The 22,276-nt window shown below is 43.9% G+C and overlaps 1 protein-coding gene across 1 annotated transcript in view; it reads right to left on the minus strand.

Moving 5' to 3' along the window:
* The window catches only part of myo1d (myosin 1D), a 129,000-nt gene that overhangs the window by 73,371 nt on the left and 33,353 nt on the right, over positions 1–22,276 (minus strand). The window contains exon 12 of the mRNA XM_085416984.1: positions 6,206–6,276. Coding sequence (XP_085273110.1) covers positions 6,206–6,276 — 71 coding nt within the window. The remainder of the gene's footprint in view (positions 1–6,205; positions 6,277–22,276) is intronic.

A 22,276-nucleotide genomic window follows, 5' to 3' on the forward strand; every position in this document is an offset into this window, starting at 1 on the left:
AGAGCTGCACTGTGACATGAGTCTAATAAACAATAATAAATCATTTTAAGTAAATGCATGCTGTTACTGATGCAGCCACTACAAATATTACTCTGCCTCCTGCCTGGTGTAAGACGATCAGGGACCAATCAAGGCCGCCTGTCGAACCTGCTCCTCTGCCTCAGTCATCCCCCTGGGTGGCAGACACTTAGCCTTCACAAATGGGCTCAACATGCTTCCCTGAGAGCACTTTTTGGGAAGCTTAGCCTGTTTGGTTTATTCTTTTGAATGGCATCCAAGTAAGTACTCTGGGATTTGGGACTGGGAAATGGTGCTGTATTTTTATTTTTTTTGTGAGACATCATGTAATTAGGATGTCATTTAAATGTTTGAATCTGTCCACCAGTCTTCTTACACAACTGGAATGGGCAGAGTGATTGACTATAATGACAGTTTTCACCAATGACTTGGCACGTCACTGCCTTTCCAATCCAATTCCATGTGGATAAAACTATAAATTGATCACTTTGATTAAGATTAATCTTCATTTCAAAGGATGTCTTTGACGCTTTCAGTATGAATCAGTCAAACGGGGTATTTGGGCACTGAGAGCCAATTCTTCGACATCAGTAGCAGATGGTGTAAATGTTGAGGTGGACTAGATAAAAAGATTCGGGGCCTGGTTTAGAGAGAGTTTTACATTTTTTTAAAGCATGACTATTATATCTGGAAAATAGTAAGTGAAAGCAATGTAAATGTGTTTTTAACATTAAGTTAACTGGAGAGACATCCCTACAGGAAGCTAACTGTTGAAAAGAAAAAAAGAAGATGGGTTATGAAACAACGATTTGGTTAAAATTCAGTTGCAAAGTGTGATTTATTGCCCTGAAAACTATTCAGATTCTTTTAAGAACCAAAACCTCCATCTGCTCCTGAAGTGGGCCAGAGTGCAAGGCTGTGGTTTGAGTCGCCAGCTCTGAGGCATGAATATGTAAAGCTGAGGAAAAGAGGATGAATCATCAGTAAAAGCTTTTCCTGAATAAATAAAAGTCTTAGATACTGTAACGATGGTTAAGTGTTATTGTACAGTGACATGTTGGTGATCTCTGCACACTGTTGTTGTTCCTTTAAGATTCATGTTTGGTTGTGGTGTACAGGAAGGGGTGGGTGGGACCTGGTTGTTCTGTGTGTGTGCCAGGCTGAAGAGAGGTGGAGTTGGAGAGCGCTTCCCCCTGAGTTAACAACCCGCTGGCTTATGTGCCAAATAAACGGACAAACTGAGACCCCAACCGTCTGGTTCTTGTGAACGTTACATTGGTGTCAGAAGTGAAGAAAGAAAAAAGAACCCCAGAACGCCCGACACCCTGTTGCTGGCGACGCTTGCCGTTACGAGACGAGGATGTTGCCGGGCAAGATTAAGAAGGAGACGGAGGAGAGGGAGGTTCGTCCGCGCTCGCCCGCCCATGGAGTGAGGGAAACGGCGCTGCGGCTGTCTGCCGAGGCTGGATTTTCTCCAGGTTTGACTAGGCTCGGGAACTGTTCGCACAGCGGCCGCGATTCCGGCGGGAAGGAGTCGACCTCGCTTGGCGCGCCGTCACGTGATGTAAACAAACATGGCGGCGCCCAGCAAGCTGCAGCGAATATAAAAACGCCTAAGTTCAGCGGCAAGACGCCATGGGAAGTGTTTATCGCACAGTTCGAGCTGTTAGCTGTCGCAGCTGGCTGGTCTGAGGAACATAAAGCTCTCCAACTGGCTTTGTGTCTGTGTGAGGATGCAGCTGCATGCCTGCTGCTGCTGACCGAGGAGCAGAGGGGAGATTATAATGCTCTGGTCGGAGCACTTCAGAGGCGCTTCGGGCAGTATAACCAACCAGTGCTGCTGAGGTCGGAGTTCCACAACAGACGCAGATTGCCAGGCGAGCCCCTCCGCATTTTGGCCCATGAAATCGAGTGCCTTTGCCGGAGGGCGTATGACAGCATGCCACCATCAGTGCAAGCGGAGTTAGCTCGGGACCAGTTCCTGCAGGCCCTGAGCCCTAAAGAGCTCCGTATGCAAACTCAGCTTGCTCGGCCAGCCACACTCAGTGCAGCCCTGGAGCTAGCGTTGGAGAGGGAGATGCTTGCAGGATCCTCTGGGGGCGCTGATGACGCACACGTGGTGAGGGCTGTGTCAGCACCTGTGGAACAGATGGAGACGCCAGCGGGCTTGTGCAGTTTGGTGCAGGCGGCTTCGCTGCAGTCGCCTTCCCCTCGGGCTGGCCCACACCGCCGACCACAGAGCTGCTGGGGATGTGGACAACCCGGACACCTCATCAGGCAGTGCCCCAAGCTTGCAGCGGTTCAGGGAAACGCCCACGGGCCCGTGTAGGTGGGAGTACACGGGCCTGGGAGAACGACATCCCCACACCACCGCCACCTCCACCCGGTGCGGCCATCACTGTGGGCTGGACCCAGGTTGGCGGCTTTTGCCATGTTCCAGTGACGATCGCGGGGGTGTCCTGTACGGCCCTGCTGGACACGGGGTCCAATGCAACGCTGGTCCGACCCGATATTGTCCCAACCGGAGCTGCTGTGCAACCGACTAATGTGCAACTTAAGACTGTGACCGGTGATCTGGCCCCAATGAGAGGGAGGGGAGTGTTCCAGTTCAAGGTGGGGGACCTCGGTGTGTCTTATGCTGCCTGGGTGGCTGACGTGCAGGACGCCTGCATCCTTGGGCTGGATTTTTTACGAGCCATTGGCGGTGTACTGGACTTAGGCAAAGGCTTCCTCGTAACCCCTGATGGGAAGAAGGTGCCGCTTATTCCTCCCCCGGTCTGCACAGCATCTGCCGCGGCGTCCACCTCCACCGCAGAGACCGCTGCAGACCCGCCAGCAGAACAGCGAGCGGAGGAGGAGGAGGAGAGGCTCTTAGCAGTGAGGAGTATCTGGTCAAAGAACTGTGAGGGGCTGACTCCACAGCAGCAAGAGAGTCTATGGCAGGTACTAAAAGAGTTTAGTGACATTTTTGCCCTGAAAGAAAGTGATGTTGGCTTGACACACTTGGTAGAGCACGTCATTGAGACCGGGGATGCCCAGCCTATTAAAGTGCGCCCACGCCGCCTGCCCCTGGCTCATCAGGAGGCTGCGGACAGAGAGTTGTGTGAAATGATGAAGGCGGGCATCATAGAGCCATCTGATAGCCCGTGGGCCTCCGCGGTGGTGATGGTGCCTAAGAAAAAAAGTCCTAGGATGCGTTTCTGTGTGGACTACAGACCACTCAACAAAGTGACGAAGAAGGACTCTTACCCCCTTCCCAGGATTGATGAGTCTCTCGACTTAGTAGCCGGGTCCTCCTGGTTCTCCACCCTGGACCTGCGGAGTGGCTACTGGCAGGTGCCACTGTCCCCGGAATCCAGACCGAAGACAGCCTTCTGCACTAACAGGGGACTATGGCAGTTCAAAGTCCTGAGCTTTGGTCTTTGCAATGCTCCTGCGACCTTCGAGAGGCTTATGGACAGTGTGCTGGCTGGCGTCCCACGGCAACGGTGTCTGGTTTACCTGGATGACCTTCTAGTGCACGGGAGCTCCTTTGATGCTGCCCTGGATGCCCTGAGACAAGTGTTGGAGAGGGTGGCAGCTGCAGGCCTGAAGCTGCACCCCGACAAGTGCCACTTCATGAGGAGGGAGGTGGAGTTTCTGGGCCACAAGCTGGGTCGTGAGGGCATCAGCACGTTGGAGGAAAAAATTCACACCATTACCGAGTGGCCCACACCAGCAGACCAGAAACAGCTCAAAAGCTTCCTAGGACTGGCGTCTTATTACAGGAGGTTTGTGAAGGGCTTTTCCTCCATAGCCGCACCACTCTTCCACCTGCTGCAGAAGGACCGTGACTTCATCTGGACCCGGGACTGTCAGCAGGCGTTCGACACCCTCCGCAGATCGCTGACAGAGTCTCCAGTCCTTGCCCCCCCTGACCCCGCCCTGCCTTTTGTCCTGGACACTGACGCAAGTAATGTGGGGCTGGGAGCGGTGTTGTCGCAGGTTGGGCCGGAAGGGGAGAAGGTGGTGGCGTACTTCAGCCGGGTCCTGAACAGGAGTGAGCGGCGCTACTGTGTCACACGACGAGAGCTGTTGGCTGTGGTGGCGGGGGTGAGACACTTTAAGTACTACCTGTGCGGCACAGCATTTGTTATCAGAACTGATCATGCTGCCCTTCAGTGGCTGATGTCTTTCAGGGAGCCAGAGGGACAGGTGGCTCGCTGGCTGGAGGAGCTCCAAGCCTTCAATTTCACTGTGGAGCACAGAGCAGGGACGCACCATTCTAACGCAGACGCCCTCTCTCGTCGCCCATGTGCTGCAGCTGGCTGCCGTTACTGTGAGAAGCGAGAGGAAATAGAGCGGGAACTCACGACAATAGACGGAGCAGCACAGCTCGCCTGCAGGGCTCTTCTGATGGTGGATGCAGCGGAGTGGAGGGCACGGCAGGAACAAGACACGGACCTGCTGCCGGTCCTGCAGTGGCTGGAGAAGGGGGAGCAACCCCTTTGGGATGAGGTCACTGGGTTTTCCATCTGTACCAGGGGGCTATGGGCCAAGTTTGCAGCTCTCAGGCTGAAGGAGGGGGTGTTGGAGCGTGCCTGGAAGGATCCTGCCACGGGGGAGGAGAGGTGGCAGGTTGTGGTGCCAAGGTCGCTGAGGTCAGCTGTGCTGGAAGCCTGCCATGGGAGCACTGGCTCCGGCCACTTTGGGGTCTCCAAGACTCTCCGCCGCCTCCGCCAGGGCTATTACTGGGGTCAACAGCGGAGGGACGTGGAGGACTTTTGCCGCAGCTGTGATGCATGTTCCTCACACAAAGGGCCACAGGACCAGTCCCGGGCTCAGCTTCAGCAGCAACCAGCAGGAGCCCCAATGGAGCGAGTAGCTGTGGACGTCATGGGCCCATTTCCTCGCACAGACAGAGGAAACCGCTATGTTCTTGTGGCCATGGACTATTTTACCAAGTGGCCGGAAGCATACGCCATCCCAGATCAGGAGGCTGAGACGGTCGCTGATGTATTAGTGGAGGGGATGTTCAGCCGCTTTGGAACAGCAGAGACCCTCCACAGTGACCAGGGGCGTAACTTTGAGTCCAAGGTATTTGCTGCCATGTGTGAACGCCTTGGGACTAAGAAAACCCGCACCACCCCACTTCACCCCCAAAGCGATGGGCTGGTGGAAAGGTTTAACAGGACGCTGGCCCAGCAGCTAGCCATCCTTACCTCAGAACACCAACGGGACTGGGATTACCATCTTCCCCTTACCCTCATGGCCTACAGGTCGGCAGTACAGGACTCCACCCAATGTACGCCTGCCCTGCTCATGTTAGGGAGAGAGCTGAGAACTCCTGCAGAGTTGGCTTTTGGGAAGCCCCCGGACGTGCCAGAGGCACCACCGGGCCGGGACTATGCAAGGAAGCTGCAGGACCGGCTGGATTCTGCACATTCCTACGCCCGAGAGCAGCTGGCGAAGGCAGGCCTGCGCCAAAAGAGGAATTACGACATCACCACTAAGGGGAGGCACTTCCATGCTGGGGAGCTGGTGTGGGTCTACAGCCCAAAGAGGAAGAAGGGACGGTGTCCTAAACTGGATAGCAGCTGGGTGGGGCCTTGCAGCGTCCTAGAGCGAGTAGGGGAGGTTGTTTACAGGGTGCAGTTGCCTCCTAGGGGGAGGATAGTAGCGCTGCACAGAGACCGGATGGCCCCCTACAGAGGGCAGTCCCTCCCCTCCTTTCCAGAGGGACGTGTACAGAGCGTCCGTGACCCTGCTCAGAGGGACCCCCGACCGGGGCTGCGTTCCCCTCCCTCGGACTCTCCACCCCAAAGCCCCGAAGCTCCGCGTCCACCTCAGGGGCTCAGGAGGTCAAGGAGGGAACGTAGGCTACCACCCCGCCTCAGAGACTGTGTCGTTCCCTCGGGGACGAGGAACTTATTGCTGGGGGGGCAGTGTAACGATGGTTAAGTGTTATTGTACAGTGACATGTTGGTGATCTCTGCACACTGTTGTTGTTCCTTTAAGATTCATGTTTGGTTGTGGTGTACAGGAAGGGGTGGGTGGGACCTGGTTGTTCTGTGTGTGTGCCAGGCTGAAGAGAGGTGGAGTTGGAGAGCGCTTCCCCCTGAGTTAACAACCCGCTGGCTTATGTGCCAAATAAACGGACAAACTGAGACCCCAACCGTCTGGTTCTTGTGAACGTTACAATACTTACACCACATCTCCTGCATAGTGCCTGATGCGAAAGTCTCTGTCAAACTCCAAACTCTTGTCAGTTGGTGAGAGCTGCAGAGACAGACGAGAAGAGAGAGCAGCGAGTGAGCAATGACACGGTAAAGTGTTCCTCAGAACAATGTATTAAAAGCATAGAGCCTTAAGGCAAAGAAAGAGACATTCACCATTTATCTAAAAATATAAAGTAGTGTTACATCAGTGCTGCTTGTTAGTACTGTACAGCCCATTACCTAAGCTTTCCAATTCAAATCACAAGTGTTCAGCTCCAAAATAAGCAGACATGGGTCAGATTTACATTTAAGTCCCCTCACAGCTCTATTAACCTCTTAGGACCTGGCGTCCACATATGTGGAGATCACATTTTGGGTTATTTAGACCAAAATACTCAATTTTGCTCTACAAGGGCCTGATATCCACTTACGAGGACATTATACTGCTACTGTTCTATCAAAATTTTAAATGAATATCCTCATATGTGGCTCTTATTTTTCTTAAAAACAAAAATAAGGTAAAAAAAAAAAAAATCTGGTAATTCTTTCTTTTTACATTCATCAGGCCCCAATCAACCTAAATATCAAAGAGAAATTAAAAATGAATGCCGTGGAAGAGTTCGGGTCTTAGGAGGTTAAAAAAAACCCACACCATCAACAGAGTGTACGCCAGGGTTAATAATAAATAAGGTCAAAGTTTTCTTAACTTGAAGGCCACGTTTTGATTGTTGCTTGATCATCATCATTGCAGGGACAACACAGCAACGGCCATTCAAGCTCACATTCACAAGTTGACCTAACACGCACCAGAGAGAACATATGCAGGCACTGGGAGAACATGCAAGCTCCACACAGAACTGCCCCAGCAGGCCAGTGGGTTCAAACCCAGGACCTTCTTGCTATGAAAAGCGTAAGGTTGACAGATGCATCAGGGGCAACCTGGGTTTAGGTATGTTACCCAAGGATCCTTAGATACGCAGAGCAAAGGAGCCGGAGATTAGTAGATGACCCAGCTTATTTCCTGAGCCACAGGCGACCCCATAAAAAACCTTCTGATTTTATTTTCTTCTCCAGTGCCTTTAATGCAGCTCTCTACATGACAAACTATTAAAGTTAAACTGTATAGAGTGATGGGCAGAGCTGTTACTGCAAAAGTAGATGCAACGGGGCAGAAAACACCAAGACTGTCGTCACTGATAATGTCTCATAGAACAGGGCAACGAGGGGGGAGGACAGAAAGAAACAAAAGAAGGTGCTGAAAACATTCAAGGCACAGGCAATAGACATGGCAGCAGAGATGAGACAAGGAGAAAGAAGAGGGATATATGTGGTGTGATTGGAAGAGACAGAAGTAAAAAAAAATAGAGTGTGTGTGTGTGTGTGTGTGTGTGTGTGTGTGTGTGTGTGTGTGTGTGTGTGTGTGTGTGTGTGTGTGTGTGTGTGTGTGTGTGTGATATACTGACACATGTATGTAGGCCAGTGACAGCAGAGCAAAGAGGGAGGAAGCATGAATGGAGATGCAGAGAAGTCTTCCGCAGCCCTGAAACAGCCTCTGATGAGCACATCAGGGTTCTTATTTCATCCACAACTGCACAGCAGCGAGTTCATTATGGGCTGTGCCGCTGGGTAAAGTAAGTGTGTGAGTGTGTGTGTGTGTATATGAGTGAGAGGCATCCCGAGATTCTGTCGCAATCCCAAGGAGACACAAGTGATTAGGAAGAGAAGGGTGAGGGTACAGGAAGCAGCAAGATTTTTAACAAGGAGAGAAAAAAATAATCCGTGAAAGCCCCTGGGATGGATATCTAAACATGGGTCGAGAAAGAAAAGCCCGAGAGTCATAGAGTATTGCCAGAAGTATACGGACAGGGCTTTGGTCTACAAAAAGTTTGTCTTTTATAATGATAAACAGCTGTTTCATACTCATTCATCAGCAGAAATACTACAAGCTTGGTCTGGCTCCTCAGATATGTGAAAATATTCTGTTTTGTTTTGGGGTTTTTTTTTTTAAATATATAATTGTAAACTAAATTCTTTGGGGTTTAGACTGCAGGACATTTTTTCTGCTTTTCCTTCATTTTGTTAAACATTTTTCTAAAGCAATTAATCTACTAATTACTTGCATAATTAGTTGCCTGGAAGACTGAAAACAGCTACAGACTCTAAGGCTACCCTGAACACATGTCCTGTCTATTTCAGGTAAGCTTTAAACCACCAGGGCTGTAAACACCTGATATCACTGGTCATGTGTGGGGGGTATAACTAGCAACCAGAAGGTTGGTTGTTTGCAATGGCAAACAGTAAGCGTGAAAGTGTCTTTGCTTGGATTTACAATAAGATAGAAGTGTGGCAGAAACTAGCTTGAGTGCAAGGTGGTCATGGGGGTGAAAACCACAGACTGCAAAGAAATATACTGGTACAAGGAGCATGATCCATCACTATAGACACACAAGAAGAATGAAATCACAAAATATGTGTGAGCTTCGCAGGTCTCAGTTTCCAGACTTTTACAAACTAGAACGGAGTGAACAGAGTAAACAGTGTTTCTGAAACTCTTCATTTTAGGAGGTCCAGAAAAGTCAAAGTTGTAGTGTGAACCTAGAGGTAAACCTTTCAAAAGTTACAGACTTTAAAACTAAAATATTACCGTGGCTCTGCTCCAAGGTTCAGAACTTATCTGAACAAAATTTACTGCAGTGGTTTAATCCTAATCAGTGACAATCCCAAACCTATAGCACCAAAACTAAGCCCAATCCTTTGTGCATGTTTTTGCTTTTCTTCAAAACAAACAGAAATTTGCAAAAGACGGACTGTCATCCCCTTTTTTGTGTCAGAGAAAGCCATCCTCAATATTTATGCTACACTAAGAACATCCTGACTTGCATAACAAATCAATTGTCTCATTAACACACAGGAACAAAGAAAAGCCTCACACTTCCCAAAATATTTTAGATGCTGTTCTGAACGTCCCTTTCCTGTTGCTACTTGCACAAGCGGGGAATTTTTTGAAAGCTTGGCATGGAACAAATTTGACTGTGCAGAGCTCAACCTCATCTAACACCTCTGAGATGAACTGGAACACCGGCTGTGAGCCAGGCCAGGCCTCATCACCTGTCAGTGCTGGACCTCACTGCTGCTCTTGTATCTGGGCTGAAACCCTACTCTATCAGATCAATCCCAATGATCCTGGAATATCTGAAAATCCCATAAAAAACATTTATCTTTATTTTTGGTTATTAGTGTGGATGCTGATTAAGCATCCACAATATTGTTCTTCTACTTTTAAATTTCTGTACGTTTTTTGTATGCTATGTCCAGTTTTTTCAGAAAATGCATTTTCTAGTTATACATTTTACATTTTTACTATACATTTTAGTTATTATTTATACTATATAAATTATATTATATGGTCTAAATTCAATAAATAAGTAAGTTCAGTTCATTCAGTAAGTACAGCAAATTCTTCATGTTTCTCTCAAGTATAGGAGATAAACTGTTTGGAAAAATCAAACACACTTTTTAGGGGTTATTAGCCTTAAACACACACTGAAACACAGAACAGACAGACAAACAGATGCTATATCAGACAGACAGCCTGCATCTGTGGGAAGCCATACTTCCCTTCATCCATCCCAATCAGATACACTCCATCTCTCACACACACACACACACACACACACACACACACACACACACACACACACACACACACACACACACAAACAAAAGCAGGATGCACACATGTAGACAAGACACAAATCTTGGCAGCGCTGTTGTTAGCACCTCCTCCGTGTCTGGGTTTCAGCCTAGCATTAAGTTTGAGACTGCTGTAGTGCTGGTTGTGGTGCTGCGTGCGTGCGTGCTCATCTACGGAGAAAGAAGCCACTTAAAAGAAAGAACAATGGTCAGAATAATGGCAACACAGAGACTTTGATGTCAGACGAAATAGCCACAAGCAAGGGTAGATGCACAATTATTAGGTCAACTTAAATCGCTGCATTTATTCTCAGTGAGATTAGCACTAATACAATCTACAGTACTAACCAGTACTGTGCAGTACTGACTCATATTTTTTTTCTACACTATGTTAACAACTTGTATTTTTTTTGAAAGGTTGTATTTAAAAAGCACAAATATCTTACTATAATAATAGTGTACATATGGATATATCTGTCTATATGTACCTTTTCCTCCATAACGGGTGGACCAGTCTGAGGAAACACTGTCACACATACAGTGATTATTAACATCTATATTTTTTGTAAATCCCAATTCTTTTGATTTTTAAAATATATATAATTCAAATTATTCACCTGCCAATGGAATGTTATGTTCTCAAGTTGTTTCACATGTAACATTCGATGCACGCTGCCCATATATAACTTAACAGTCACTAAAATTTGTATCCACAATGGAATTTCATTCGGGATGCCACTAAATTCAGAGCAATTTTTTTTTAAAGAACTACGTGTTTTTAAGGAAAGTTTAAATATTTTTCTTTATTTTACTTTCTTTATCGTCAACTTTAAAAAATAAGGTCTATGACCCATCAGGTTATATAAGCCATCAGTAAAGATATTTTAAAAGTTAACAATTTTTAATGAGAGTGTCAGTGATGCGGTAGCACATTCAGCTCATGATCCATTAAAATTCAAAGATAAAATTAAAGAATAAACCTTGGTGTTGACCTAGAGTACAGTTTGGGTGAAGGCCTATTAAATGATCATTGTTTGCAAGTTTCAATTATATTTGATCAAGAGGAGGAGTGATTGTTGTAAATTGTGGGCAGATGAATGACTCACCATGACATAGGTTCATCTTTAATCTTAGAAATATAAAGACAGAAGCTGCTAAAATGTGAACAAGGCAAAAATGTAAGAATAACTAAAATAATAACTGCAGAGCAACTCAGTTATTTCAGTGAAATTTTTAAAAAAAAAATGCTAGTGATGCTAATTTAAGAGGTAGGACATAGTGATTATGGCGAACAGCTTCACCTCATGAATGTAAATATGCAGAACAGAGAAAAAGAAAAAGTACAAAACATTTGAAAAGACCACAAGAGAGTTCCCAAAGCCTAAGGTGTTCCTGGTCACCATGCTTGCTTTATCTGATTTGCAGTTTAAAATTTGAATGTACGATGCCAGAAAAAAAAATTGTTTAAAATAAATTTTCATATTCACAAAGAAACAAAGAAGCACGACCACTCTGGCCTTCGTTTCACCCTGTTCTGCTTTAAAAATGAAATGCATGTTTAGCAGAAATTACTGCCGACAGCCAAAGCATTTAATTAAAAACAGAAAAGGACTTCAGGTACAGCCAAAAACATAAAACGAAACTGAGGAAGAAGAAAGAATGATCGGGTAATATGAAAATGGAAACAAGATAGACAGAACAAAAAATAATATCATTTAACCTCAAAATAACGAGCATTAAAATAATCTTGATAAAAGAATAGAAGGCAGAAGAGATGAGGCAACAAGAGATGGGAGGATTTAAATACAGAGAGAAGAAGCAGAGCGAGAGCTGAGGTGAGAAGGCGAGAGACAGACAAGAACTGTGGGCCGAGCGCGTCAGGTACACAGTGTAACATAAGCTGGTGTCAAAACGACAAAAAGCAGTGATAAGAAGCTTCCACACGTCATTTTCACTTTTTCCTTTTATTGCTGTCACATGTTTCAACATTTATTAGCAGAGAAAAGCGCCTTGAGGCGACTTTTGTTGTGATTTGGCGCTATATAAATAAAATTGAATTGAATTGAATAGAATAGAAAAGACGAGATGAAAACAACCAGGACAGAGCTGACAGCAGAAACTGAAGCAGAGGTTACTCATTCTTCTGCAGTATGTTCAGAACATACCTGACCATGAAGATAAAGGACTGAAGCAGCACTAAGAGCCAGACATCAGGCTTTGGTAACATATATGTAATTGGAAAGATCAACAAAGCGAGAGGCAACAAATGTAAAAGAAAAAATGGAAAATGTGAGTGAGGCTACAGCTTCCACAGACACTGGTTTTCAACTCAGCAGACCTGCTATAGGAGTTACTTGTTAGATCTCCTCAGGTCCACTCAAACAAGAAACACGATTTGGATAATCCCTCTGGTAGAGTTCAGACACTTAGAGAATAGTTCTTCATTAAAACCTCCAAAGTATGCACCCAACCGCCAGTATGCACGGAGGCAGAATGGAAGATAAAAGTAGATGTTTCACGTTACACAGCTGACCTTATTCACATCAGTATGGTCCTGGGTGTGAAACCCCTGGCTGACTGGGGCCTTTCTGTGTGTACGCATGTTTTCATGAATCAAAGATAATAGGTTCTGTCTCAGTACTCCAGTTTTCACCCACAGTCCAATGGCATGCAGGGGTAAGGGTAACTGGTGATTCTAAGGGCCAGATTTACTAAAAGGGACAAAATAGCGTGTGGGCGCAATAAATCTGGCACTAAATTAGCCAGAGTTATGAAATTAAGTGTGACTGGTTGTCTGTCTCTCTGTGGTAGCTCTGTCATAGACTGGTGACTTGTTCTGTAAAAGCTGGGATGAGCTACAGCCTCCCCCTGAATTGGAGCAGAAGGATAGGTAGCTTTTTAAAAACATTTTTAACAGCACGTTCCATGCTGTCTGAAACCCCCGGGGTACAATTTTTTGCTGTTTTCTAAAACAATGTATATGTTGCTTCTATGAAAATGATCGAATGTCCAATCTGAGAAAAAAAAGACATGTACCATCAATTCTAAAAACTACACTACATGTCTGCACTGTGGTATGAATTTTCTTTAACCTCCTCCTTCTTTAATTTCTCTTTGATATTTGAGCTGATTGGGACCTGATGAATGTAGAAACAAAGAATTACCAGATTTATTTTTTTTACCTTATTTTTGTGTCTAAGAAAAATAAGAGCCACATATGAGGATATTCATTTAAAATTTCCATAGAACAGTAGCAGTATAATGTCCTTGTAAGTGAATATCAGGCCCTTGTAGGGCAAAATTGAGTATTTTGGTCTAAATAACCCAAAATGTGATGTCCACATATGTGGACGCCAGGTACTAGGAGGTTAAATGTTTAAAATTTTACTTAAAAATGATTCAATTGAAGTACAAAAATTACATTTACCCTAAAATACAAAGTTAATGTTGATCATCTTGTCATTAGTCCAATAACTAAAGCAGTTAAGGTCCAACTATTGTTTAATGTAACAGCCAATATTAAATGTCAGAAACATGGCTACTGGTTTTGACATTGGCTGTTACATTAGACACATCGGCCATGTTTCTGTACAGACGAGTTCAGTGGATCTCATTCTGGCAAACCAAACCCTTTTGAACAGATTTTATTGTTAAACTGTCAATAAAAGTGACCTCCAACTTAATGTGAAATGCCCCACTTTCTGCCAGCTTCTCGCCTTCCATCACCTCCTGCAATCACTTTTCCTGCAGTCCTGTTTGCCACCTGTGCCCTCCTGCTCTCTAGCCTCTGGACTGGAGAGCCATCTATGATGGCACAAGCCAGACCTCCCAATGAGAAGCATCTGACTATCTCCAAGCCTGTCAAGAACTCACACTAGGCACTGCAGTCAACAATGCAGGTGGCAGATGAGGAGATGGATTTTACGTTTCATGCCCAGTGCACTGAGTGGCAGCTGTCAGGACATTAAAACCCAGCATATCAAACTACATGCTAATCCAGACACCAACAGACAGAGTACAAACCCTGAAACAACCATCAGACTGTCCTGGTGCTGAACCGTTTTACGCCACCGATTCTCCTCTTAGAGGCATCAGTTAGCTGCCTGTGTCCATCCTGACTGCTACAGCTGACCTTGTGCATCCCTGGGACTAATGACCAGCATCTCAGTGATTAGCATCACCAACACATGGCCCATAACAGCTTTACCACTTAGTACACCATGTGCACTCATACATGTAGCAGAAGGCAGAGGACACACATACACAAGCATATACTCATGTACATCCCATTAGTATGCCGCGCCATAGCATGCCACATGCTGCGATGCTGTGATCTATGTGAAAGGTAAAAAAAGAAAACAGTGAAAGCAGATGGGAGAAAATTGAAATATATAAAGTGAAACAACGAAAGATTTAAAAGCTAATAAAAAAACAGAAAAACTGATATTTTACTGCAAAATGCTACCAAACATGTGATTGCTTTAGCAAATTATAGATTAGAAAATGAAGCTGATGTTATTCTATTTAATAAATCCAGTATAACAATAACACTTTTCAGCAGCCCTAATCACAGTGTTTCCTGTTGAAAATCTTTACACCTGCAATACCAGATTTTTTTTGGGGCCACTTGGGAGCTACAAACAAAATCAGACAAAAATCCAGCAGATACGGAGCAAACGAGGTATTTGCTCTCCTTTCAGATCTTCTCCTGAGGGGAATCTCTGGATCTTTAGCTATCAAATTCTGCTCTATGTTGAACAACTAACTCTGTGTGCTTGTAAATGGTTGGGTAGTAGCACACATTAAATTACAAAAACAGCTGCCTGAGCACATTTATTTAAAATGTTACGGCCAAATAAAATATCTGTGTTACGAGGGAAGAAACTTATAAAGATAATCCATCCACCCAATTGTTAGCAAAAATGTTAAGGTTATACACACGCAAGCCCAGATACAACGCCCTTACAAACAATATTCAAATCAGTGGTAAACACTGAGACATAACACAATAAGCTACTGCAGATTTGACATCTAATTCAATAGCTGGTCTCTACTGTTTGTGGTTTTCCGCTTTGTAATCAGGGTCATACCCAATAACTTGCAGTAAAAACTGAAAAGGCCAATCACTGTCTACAACTTTACAGCAAGTGTTTAAATTGTTGTGTAACTGTGAGCCTACAAACATACCATGCAGACTAAAATAGAAAAGAAATATTTAAACAATAAGGCTTTTACATTTCAGTGTTTGTGGTGCAAGAAGACAAAAAATCAAGTAAAAAGGCGACGAGGCGTGTAGACACAGTCAAACTACACAGTTTGTTAGCGATGAGTCATTACATTTATGAAACTAGTTAGATTTCAGTGTGATTAAAGTGTTGAGTCGAGCACACACAGGCTGATACAAAAACTGGAGACAGCTGGATTTTATGGCGCCAAAAGCAAAAATCTGACTGATGTATCACTCGCATCAGATTCAAGTGCTTCCCTTTAGGTGAGAATTCTCTGTAAACAAGCCCGCAGCTCCCATGCATCAAAACTGCCTGATTAATTCATAACAAGGCTGAGAAGCCTGGAAGCAAATGAAAAGAAATTCAGATCAGCAGACTCCAACGCAACATGACATATGGAGACCTGAAAGAACGGTTTAGGAATGCTCTCTCTTCTTACTTTGACAACGGCGTGCCAAATTTAATGTCCACATGTAGTATGTAGCGAATGAACGAACACTGCAGAGCGTACGTATTTGTGCGTCACATTTTGTGAGCTGAAGCCAGACGACAGCGTAGCATCATTCAGTCCTGGAAGCAGAGTGAGAACATTACGGTAGATCGTGTTATGTGAACATTTCCTGGAATTGATCTCTGACTCAATCTCTTGCTCTGCATGTCTCATTTCCATCTCATCAGCTTTTGAGGCTCTCATGCGACTACTGCACACTGAAGCAGAAATGGTTTACATTTCGTATACACTCAGCAAGCAGTTTATTAGTAAAATAACCAGTGAAAGGCAATGGATTTTTATACAGCACTGAACCTTCCTTCACGTTCAAACTGCTTTATTTAATTTTACACTATAGTGCTTTTGTTATTTAGGATCATTATGAAGTAATTCTAATGAATTACACCGAGTTATACCTACAAGTCTTTCTGTTATTTTGTCTGACAGTAACCTGAATAACTAAAGCATCTTCAGTGTTGGTCAAGTTACTTGAAAAAAGTAATCAGTAACTAATTACTGATTACTTCCCCCAAAAAAGTAATCCTGTTACTTTACTAATTACGTTTTTTCAAAAGTAATTAATTACTTAGTTACTTTTTATAAACATGATTTACAACCTGAATAGGTGATAAAGTGATAGATCTTTCAGCCCAATTCTACTTTTTCTACATAATCCATCATACAAAATGTAATCAAATGAAAAAGTCTCTTTTTAAAAAAAATTGTTTTATCAGTTTTAATCTTTTAACTTTATGCATCAAGCAAACATTAAATTATATGCACCATTCTCTGACTTGAAGAAATTAGTTTAACATTTAAACTTATTTTCTGCACATTCCAGCACATAAAATAAAATATTTTTTGTGTTTACACTCAGTCTTTCAAATAGATGCAAGTAAAACACAGCAGAAAATAAATAAAGTCAAAGACTAGCGGTCCTGTTGCTCTATTTTCACCTGTAAAGCAGGAGTGGGGTAGGCGGAGGTTTGCCCTGGTGCAGGTGTGCCGCAGCGGTCAGTGGAAGAATACGCGAGTTTCTCTGTGAATTTCCCATTACGTCGTAGCGCACTCGGTGCTTGTTTACAGGGTTTTTTTTTCCCGCTGTAAAAAGAAGTTTTCTTCCCACGCACAACGGACGCTAATGTTTTTGTCACTTTTTATGGAATCAAACTCAAAGTAAGGTCAGTACTTCCACACTTTAAACGCTGCACGCTCATACTCTCTCCTGCACTCGATATACAGTGGGGCAAAAAAGTATTTAGTCAGCCACCGATTGTGCAAGTTCCCCCACCTAAAATGATGACAGAGGTCAGTAATTTGCACCAGAGGTACACTTCAACTGTGAGAGACAGAATGTGAAAAAAAAATCCATGAATCCACATGGTAGGATTTGTAATGAATTTATTCATGAATCAGGGTGGAAAATAAGTATTTGGTCAATAACAAAAATACAACTCAATACTTTGTAACATAACCTTTGTTGGCAATAACAGAGGTCAAACGGTTACTATAGGTCTTTACCAGGTTTGCACACACAGTAGCTGGTATTTTGGCCCATTCCTCCATGCAGATCTTCTCGAGAGCAGTGATGTTTTGGGGCTGTCGCCGAGCAACACGGACTTTCAACTCCCGCCACAGATATTCTATGGGGTTGAGGTCTGGAGACTGGCTTGGCCACTCCAGGACTTTCAAATGCTTCTTACGGAGCCACTCCTTTGTTGTCTGGGCGGTGTGTTTTGGATCATTGTCATGTTGGAAGACCCAGCCTCGTTTCATCTTCAAAGTTCTCACTGATGGAAGGAGGTTTTGGCTCAAAATCTCACGATACATGGCCCCATTCATTCTGTCCTTAACACGGATCAGTCGTCCTGTCCTCTTGGCAGAAAAACAGCCCCATAGCATGATGTTTCCACCCCCATGCTTCACAGTAGGTATGGTGTTCTTGGGATGCAACTCAGTATTCTTCTTCCTCCAAACACGACGAGTTGAGTTTATACCAAAAAGTTCTACTTTGGTTTCATCTGACCACATGACATTCTCCCAATCCTCTGCTGTATCATCCATGTGCTCTCTGGCAAACTTCAGACGGGCCTGGACATGCACTGGCTTCAGCAGCGGAACACGTCTGGCACTGCGGGATTTGATTCCCTGCCGTTGTAGTGTGTTACTGATGGTGACCTTTGTTACTTTGGTCTCAGCTCTCTGCAGGTCATTCACCAGGTCCCCCCGTGTGGTTCTGGGATCTTTGCTCACCGTTCTCATGATCATTTTGACCCCACGGGATGAGATCTTGCGTGGAGCCCCAGATCGAGGGAGATTATCAGTGGTCTTGTATGTCTTCCATTTTCTGATGATTGCTCCCACAGTTGATTTTTTCACACCACGCTGCTTGTCTATTGTAGATTCACTCTTGCCAGTCTGGTGCAGGTCTACAATACTTTTCCTGGTGTCCTTCGAAAGCTCTTTGGTCTTGGCCATGGCGGAGTTTGGAGTCTGACTGTTTGAGGCTGTGGACAGGTGTCTTTTATACAGATGATGAGTTCAAACAGGTGCCATTCATACAGGTAACGAGTGGGGGACAGAAAAGCTTCTTACAGAAGACGTTACAGGTCTGTGAGAGCCAGAGATTTTCCATGTTTGAGGTGACCAAATACTTATTTTCCACCCTGATTTACGAATAAATTCTTTACAAATCCTACCATGTGAATTCATGGATTTTTTTTTTCACATTCTGTCTCTCACAGTTGAAGTGTACCTCTGGTGCAAATTACTGACCTCTGTCATCATTTTAAGTGGGGGAACTTGCACAATCGGTGGCTGACTAAATACTTTTTTGCCCCACTGTATTATCCATTGTTGATCTGCACACAGCTGTTGTCACAAACGTCGCACTCGCTTACGTCATTGTCATGAGACACTCTCGCAAAAAACAAAAAAAAAACAAAAAAATCACGGTTTTAGTAACGCAGTAACGCAGCGTGCTTACGGGAAAGTAACGGTAATCGAATTACCGTTTTTGCGATAGTAATCCCTTACTTTACTCGTTACTTTAAAAAAGTAATCAGATTACAGTAACGCGTTTACAAGTAACGCGTTACTGCCCATCTCTGAGCATCTTTATGCATAATGCAGGTATGTATAGTTGGAAATGAAGCTGCATCACTGGTGTTTATTGATGACATGGCCCAAAATAAATATCTATACTGTCTATACTGAGAAATGCTAAATTGATAGGTGTGAGCTTTCATAATCGTATCAAAAACAGAGCAGAAAAGAGAGCGTAGAGCTGCTAAAGCCAACTAAATGGTTCTCAAATGGCTCACTCTTCTGACCTCAGCCCAGTTGAGCATGCCTTTCACCTACTGAAGACAACACTTAATGCCCAAACAACCACACACAAGCAGCACTAAGCAATGCCTGACAACATATCTCAGTTAAATGAAATCCAGCATCTGCTGATGTCTGTGGGTTCATTGATAGCAAAGCTTCAGCGTTTAAAGTCATACAAATAAGCTTAAACTCAAAATTACTGTATGTAGGTTTACTTACTTTTGAACATGGCCTTGAATTAAAGCTGAAAGCCCACACTTTAACTGCAGTTTAAATAAGTTCAAATCCCTTGTGGTGTTGCAGTTATATAACACACAAATACATTCATATCCTTCGCATGGAAAACAGAGTTGCTCAGTTGACCTTGGACCTGGCTTTTCTTTATAAAGCAACAGATGACATCTTCATTTTGAATAGAGGCAAACACAATCGCTTATTTTTACACATCCGGTAACTACTCGCAAATATTATTCTTGAGTTTTTCCTCAAGCCGCCAAATAACTATAAAGATCACAGACATACTTAGCCAATGAGGTGATGTTCATTGATTTGTGAATTCTGACTTTGAAGCCTTGACTGCAGCACACTGGCCATCACCGTCTGGACCTTTGGTTCATTTAGAGCTACCATATTTAGATTATTTAGGGCTCCACCCTAAACGATTGGCTAAGGCTAGCAACAGGCTGTACTGCCTGTCACATTACATATCAGATGATTATATTGAATATCATTAAAGGAACTGCAGTCTTGGTGCTGGTTTCATTTTTCAACTCTGGAAGCTGCAGCTTGGTTGAAAGCAATGTTCTCTCTCTTTTGCACAACCTTTAAGCCATTTCGATAATTATCTGGTTCTTTTGTTACTCAGATGTCTGATTTTCCTTGTCTTTTATCGATGGGTAGGTTATCTAGTGTTATTACTTTGTTGGAAACATCTATGTGCTCATGGAATCTATTTTGATGGGAGAGGGAAAGAATACAATAATACCTAGCTCTTGTTTTCATAAAACTGTGCTTCACCCCTTTCATTTCTCTTGCGGAATGTGCACATCTCACTTCCCCTCACATAACAACTCCCAGTCTCTCACATTGCACCTCACTTTCCCTTTCCTCTTCTTTCGGTCTCCCTACATCTTCACACTTTCATCCTGCCAACTTGAGGAGCTCTGAGCTATGAGGTGAGAGTGCTTCTGTTAGTCTTTCAAGGCTGCAGAGCTCGTGTTCTCCTTGAATACTCAAAACCTTGAACATTTTAAAACTTTCCCAAAAACTAATTTGCATATGAATGTAGGTTAGGGCATCTGTTTTGAGGTCACAGTAATATACAGTTTCTCTCTTGCTCGCTCTGTTTTTTTCAGTGACCCTGTGTCAGCAATGACAACACTATTTAACTTCTAAAATGTTTCATTTTTTATGACCAAGAAATTCCAAATCCATTCCATACCTGACGGATAACACAGACATACTAACAAAATTCTCATGGGTTAGTTTTTTGGTTTTTTTTACTTTATAAGAGTTTCCAGAAAAACAACTGTGGGCTTGTCATGTGACACTCCATGTGTGGAGTAAAATATACAGCAGTTTGCATATCACAGCTCCTTAACTGCCAAGACAACACGTGACCAAAGACTGTGAGCAAATTTGTCAGCGTTTTTTCAATAATACAGGTATTTAACACTTTAGGTTTAAGTGTGTGTATCCAGCCACCCACCAGCTCCAACATCAGTCAGTACCAAACTAGACATGAAGCCTCCACTTCAATTAAAACGTCACTTCAAGCTCACTGAGTGTCATCATTTTAAAGAGGAACTCTAAAATGATTTGGCATGGTAAATAACATCTATCTCTATTTGTTTTTATCTAAAACATATCTATTGAGGCAAGTAGAGTGCGTTCTAAACATAAGATAAAGCTTTGGCTAATAAACAAAACAAAAAAGCATATTTATACAAAGCCATAAATCCATTTTACATTCCTCAAACACCAAAAAACACTTCCATATATACAGGGAGTGCAGAATTATTAGGCAAATGAGTATTTTGTCCACATCATCCTCTTCATGCATGTTGTCTTACTCCAAGCTGTATAGGCTCGAAAGCCTACTACCAATTAAGCATATTAGGTGATGTGCATCTCTGTAATGAGAAGGAGTGTGGTCTAATGACATCAACACCCTATATCAGGTGTGCATAATTATTAGGCAACGTCCTTTCCTTTGGCAAAATGGGTCAAAAGAAGGACTTGACAGGCTCAGAAAAGTCAAAAATAGTGAGATATCTTGCAGAGGGATGCAGCAGTCTCAAAATTGCAAAGCTTCTGAAGCGTGATCATCGAACAATCAAGCGTTTCATTCAAAATAGTCAACAGGGTCGCAAGAAGCGTGTGGAAAAACCAAGGCGCCAAATAACTGCCCATGAACTGAGAAAAGTCAAGCGTGCAGCTGCCAAGATGCCACTTGCCACCAGTTTGGCCATATTTCAGAGCTGCAACATCACTGGAGTGCCCAAAAGCACAAGGTGTGCAATACTCAGAGACATGGCCAAGGTAAGAAAGGCTGAAAGATGACCACCACTGAACAAGACACACAAGCTGAAACATCAAGACTGGGCCAAGAAATATCTCAAGACTGATTTTTCTAAGGTTTTATGGACTGATGAAATGAGAGTGAGTCTTGATGGGCCAGATGGATGGGCCCGTGGCTGGATTGGTAAAGGGCAGAGAGCTCCAGTCCGACTCAGACGCCAGCAAGGTGGAGGTGGAGTACTGGTTTGGGCTGGTATCATCAAAGATGAGCTTGTGGGGCCTTTTCGGGTTGAGGATGGAGTCAAGCTCAACTCCCAGTCCTACTGCCAGTTTCTGGAAGACACCTTCTTCAAGCAGTGGTACAGGAAGAAGTCTGCATCCTTCAAGAAAAACACGATTTTCATGCAGGACAATGCTCCATCACACGCGTCCAAGTACTCCACAGCGTGGCTGGCAAGAAAGGGTATAAAAGAAGAAAAACTAATGACATGGCCTCCTTGTTCACCTGATCTGAACCCCATTGAGAACCTGTGGTCCATCATCAAATGTGAGATTTACAAGGAGGGAAAACAGTACACCTCTCTGAACAGTGTCTGGGAGGCTGTGGTTGCTGCTGCACGCAATGTTGATGGTGAACAGATCAAAACATTGACAGAATCCATGGATGGCAGGCTTTTGAGTGTCCTTGCAAAGAAAGGTGGCTATATTGGTCGCTGATTTGTTTTTGAATGTCAGAAATGTATATTTGTGAATGTGGAGATGTTATATTGGTTTCACTGGTAAAAATAAATAATTGAAAT

This window comes from Rhamphochromis longiceps, linkage group LG8 (genome assembly GCF_057381845.1).
Source record: "Rhamphochromis longiceps isolate RC_006_pf linkage group LG8, R_longiceps_female_GT1.1, whole genome shotgun sequence".
Taxonomy (NCBI): Eukaryota; Metazoa; Chordata; class Actinopteri; order Cichliformes; family Cichlidae; genus Rhamphochromis; species Rhamphochromis longiceps.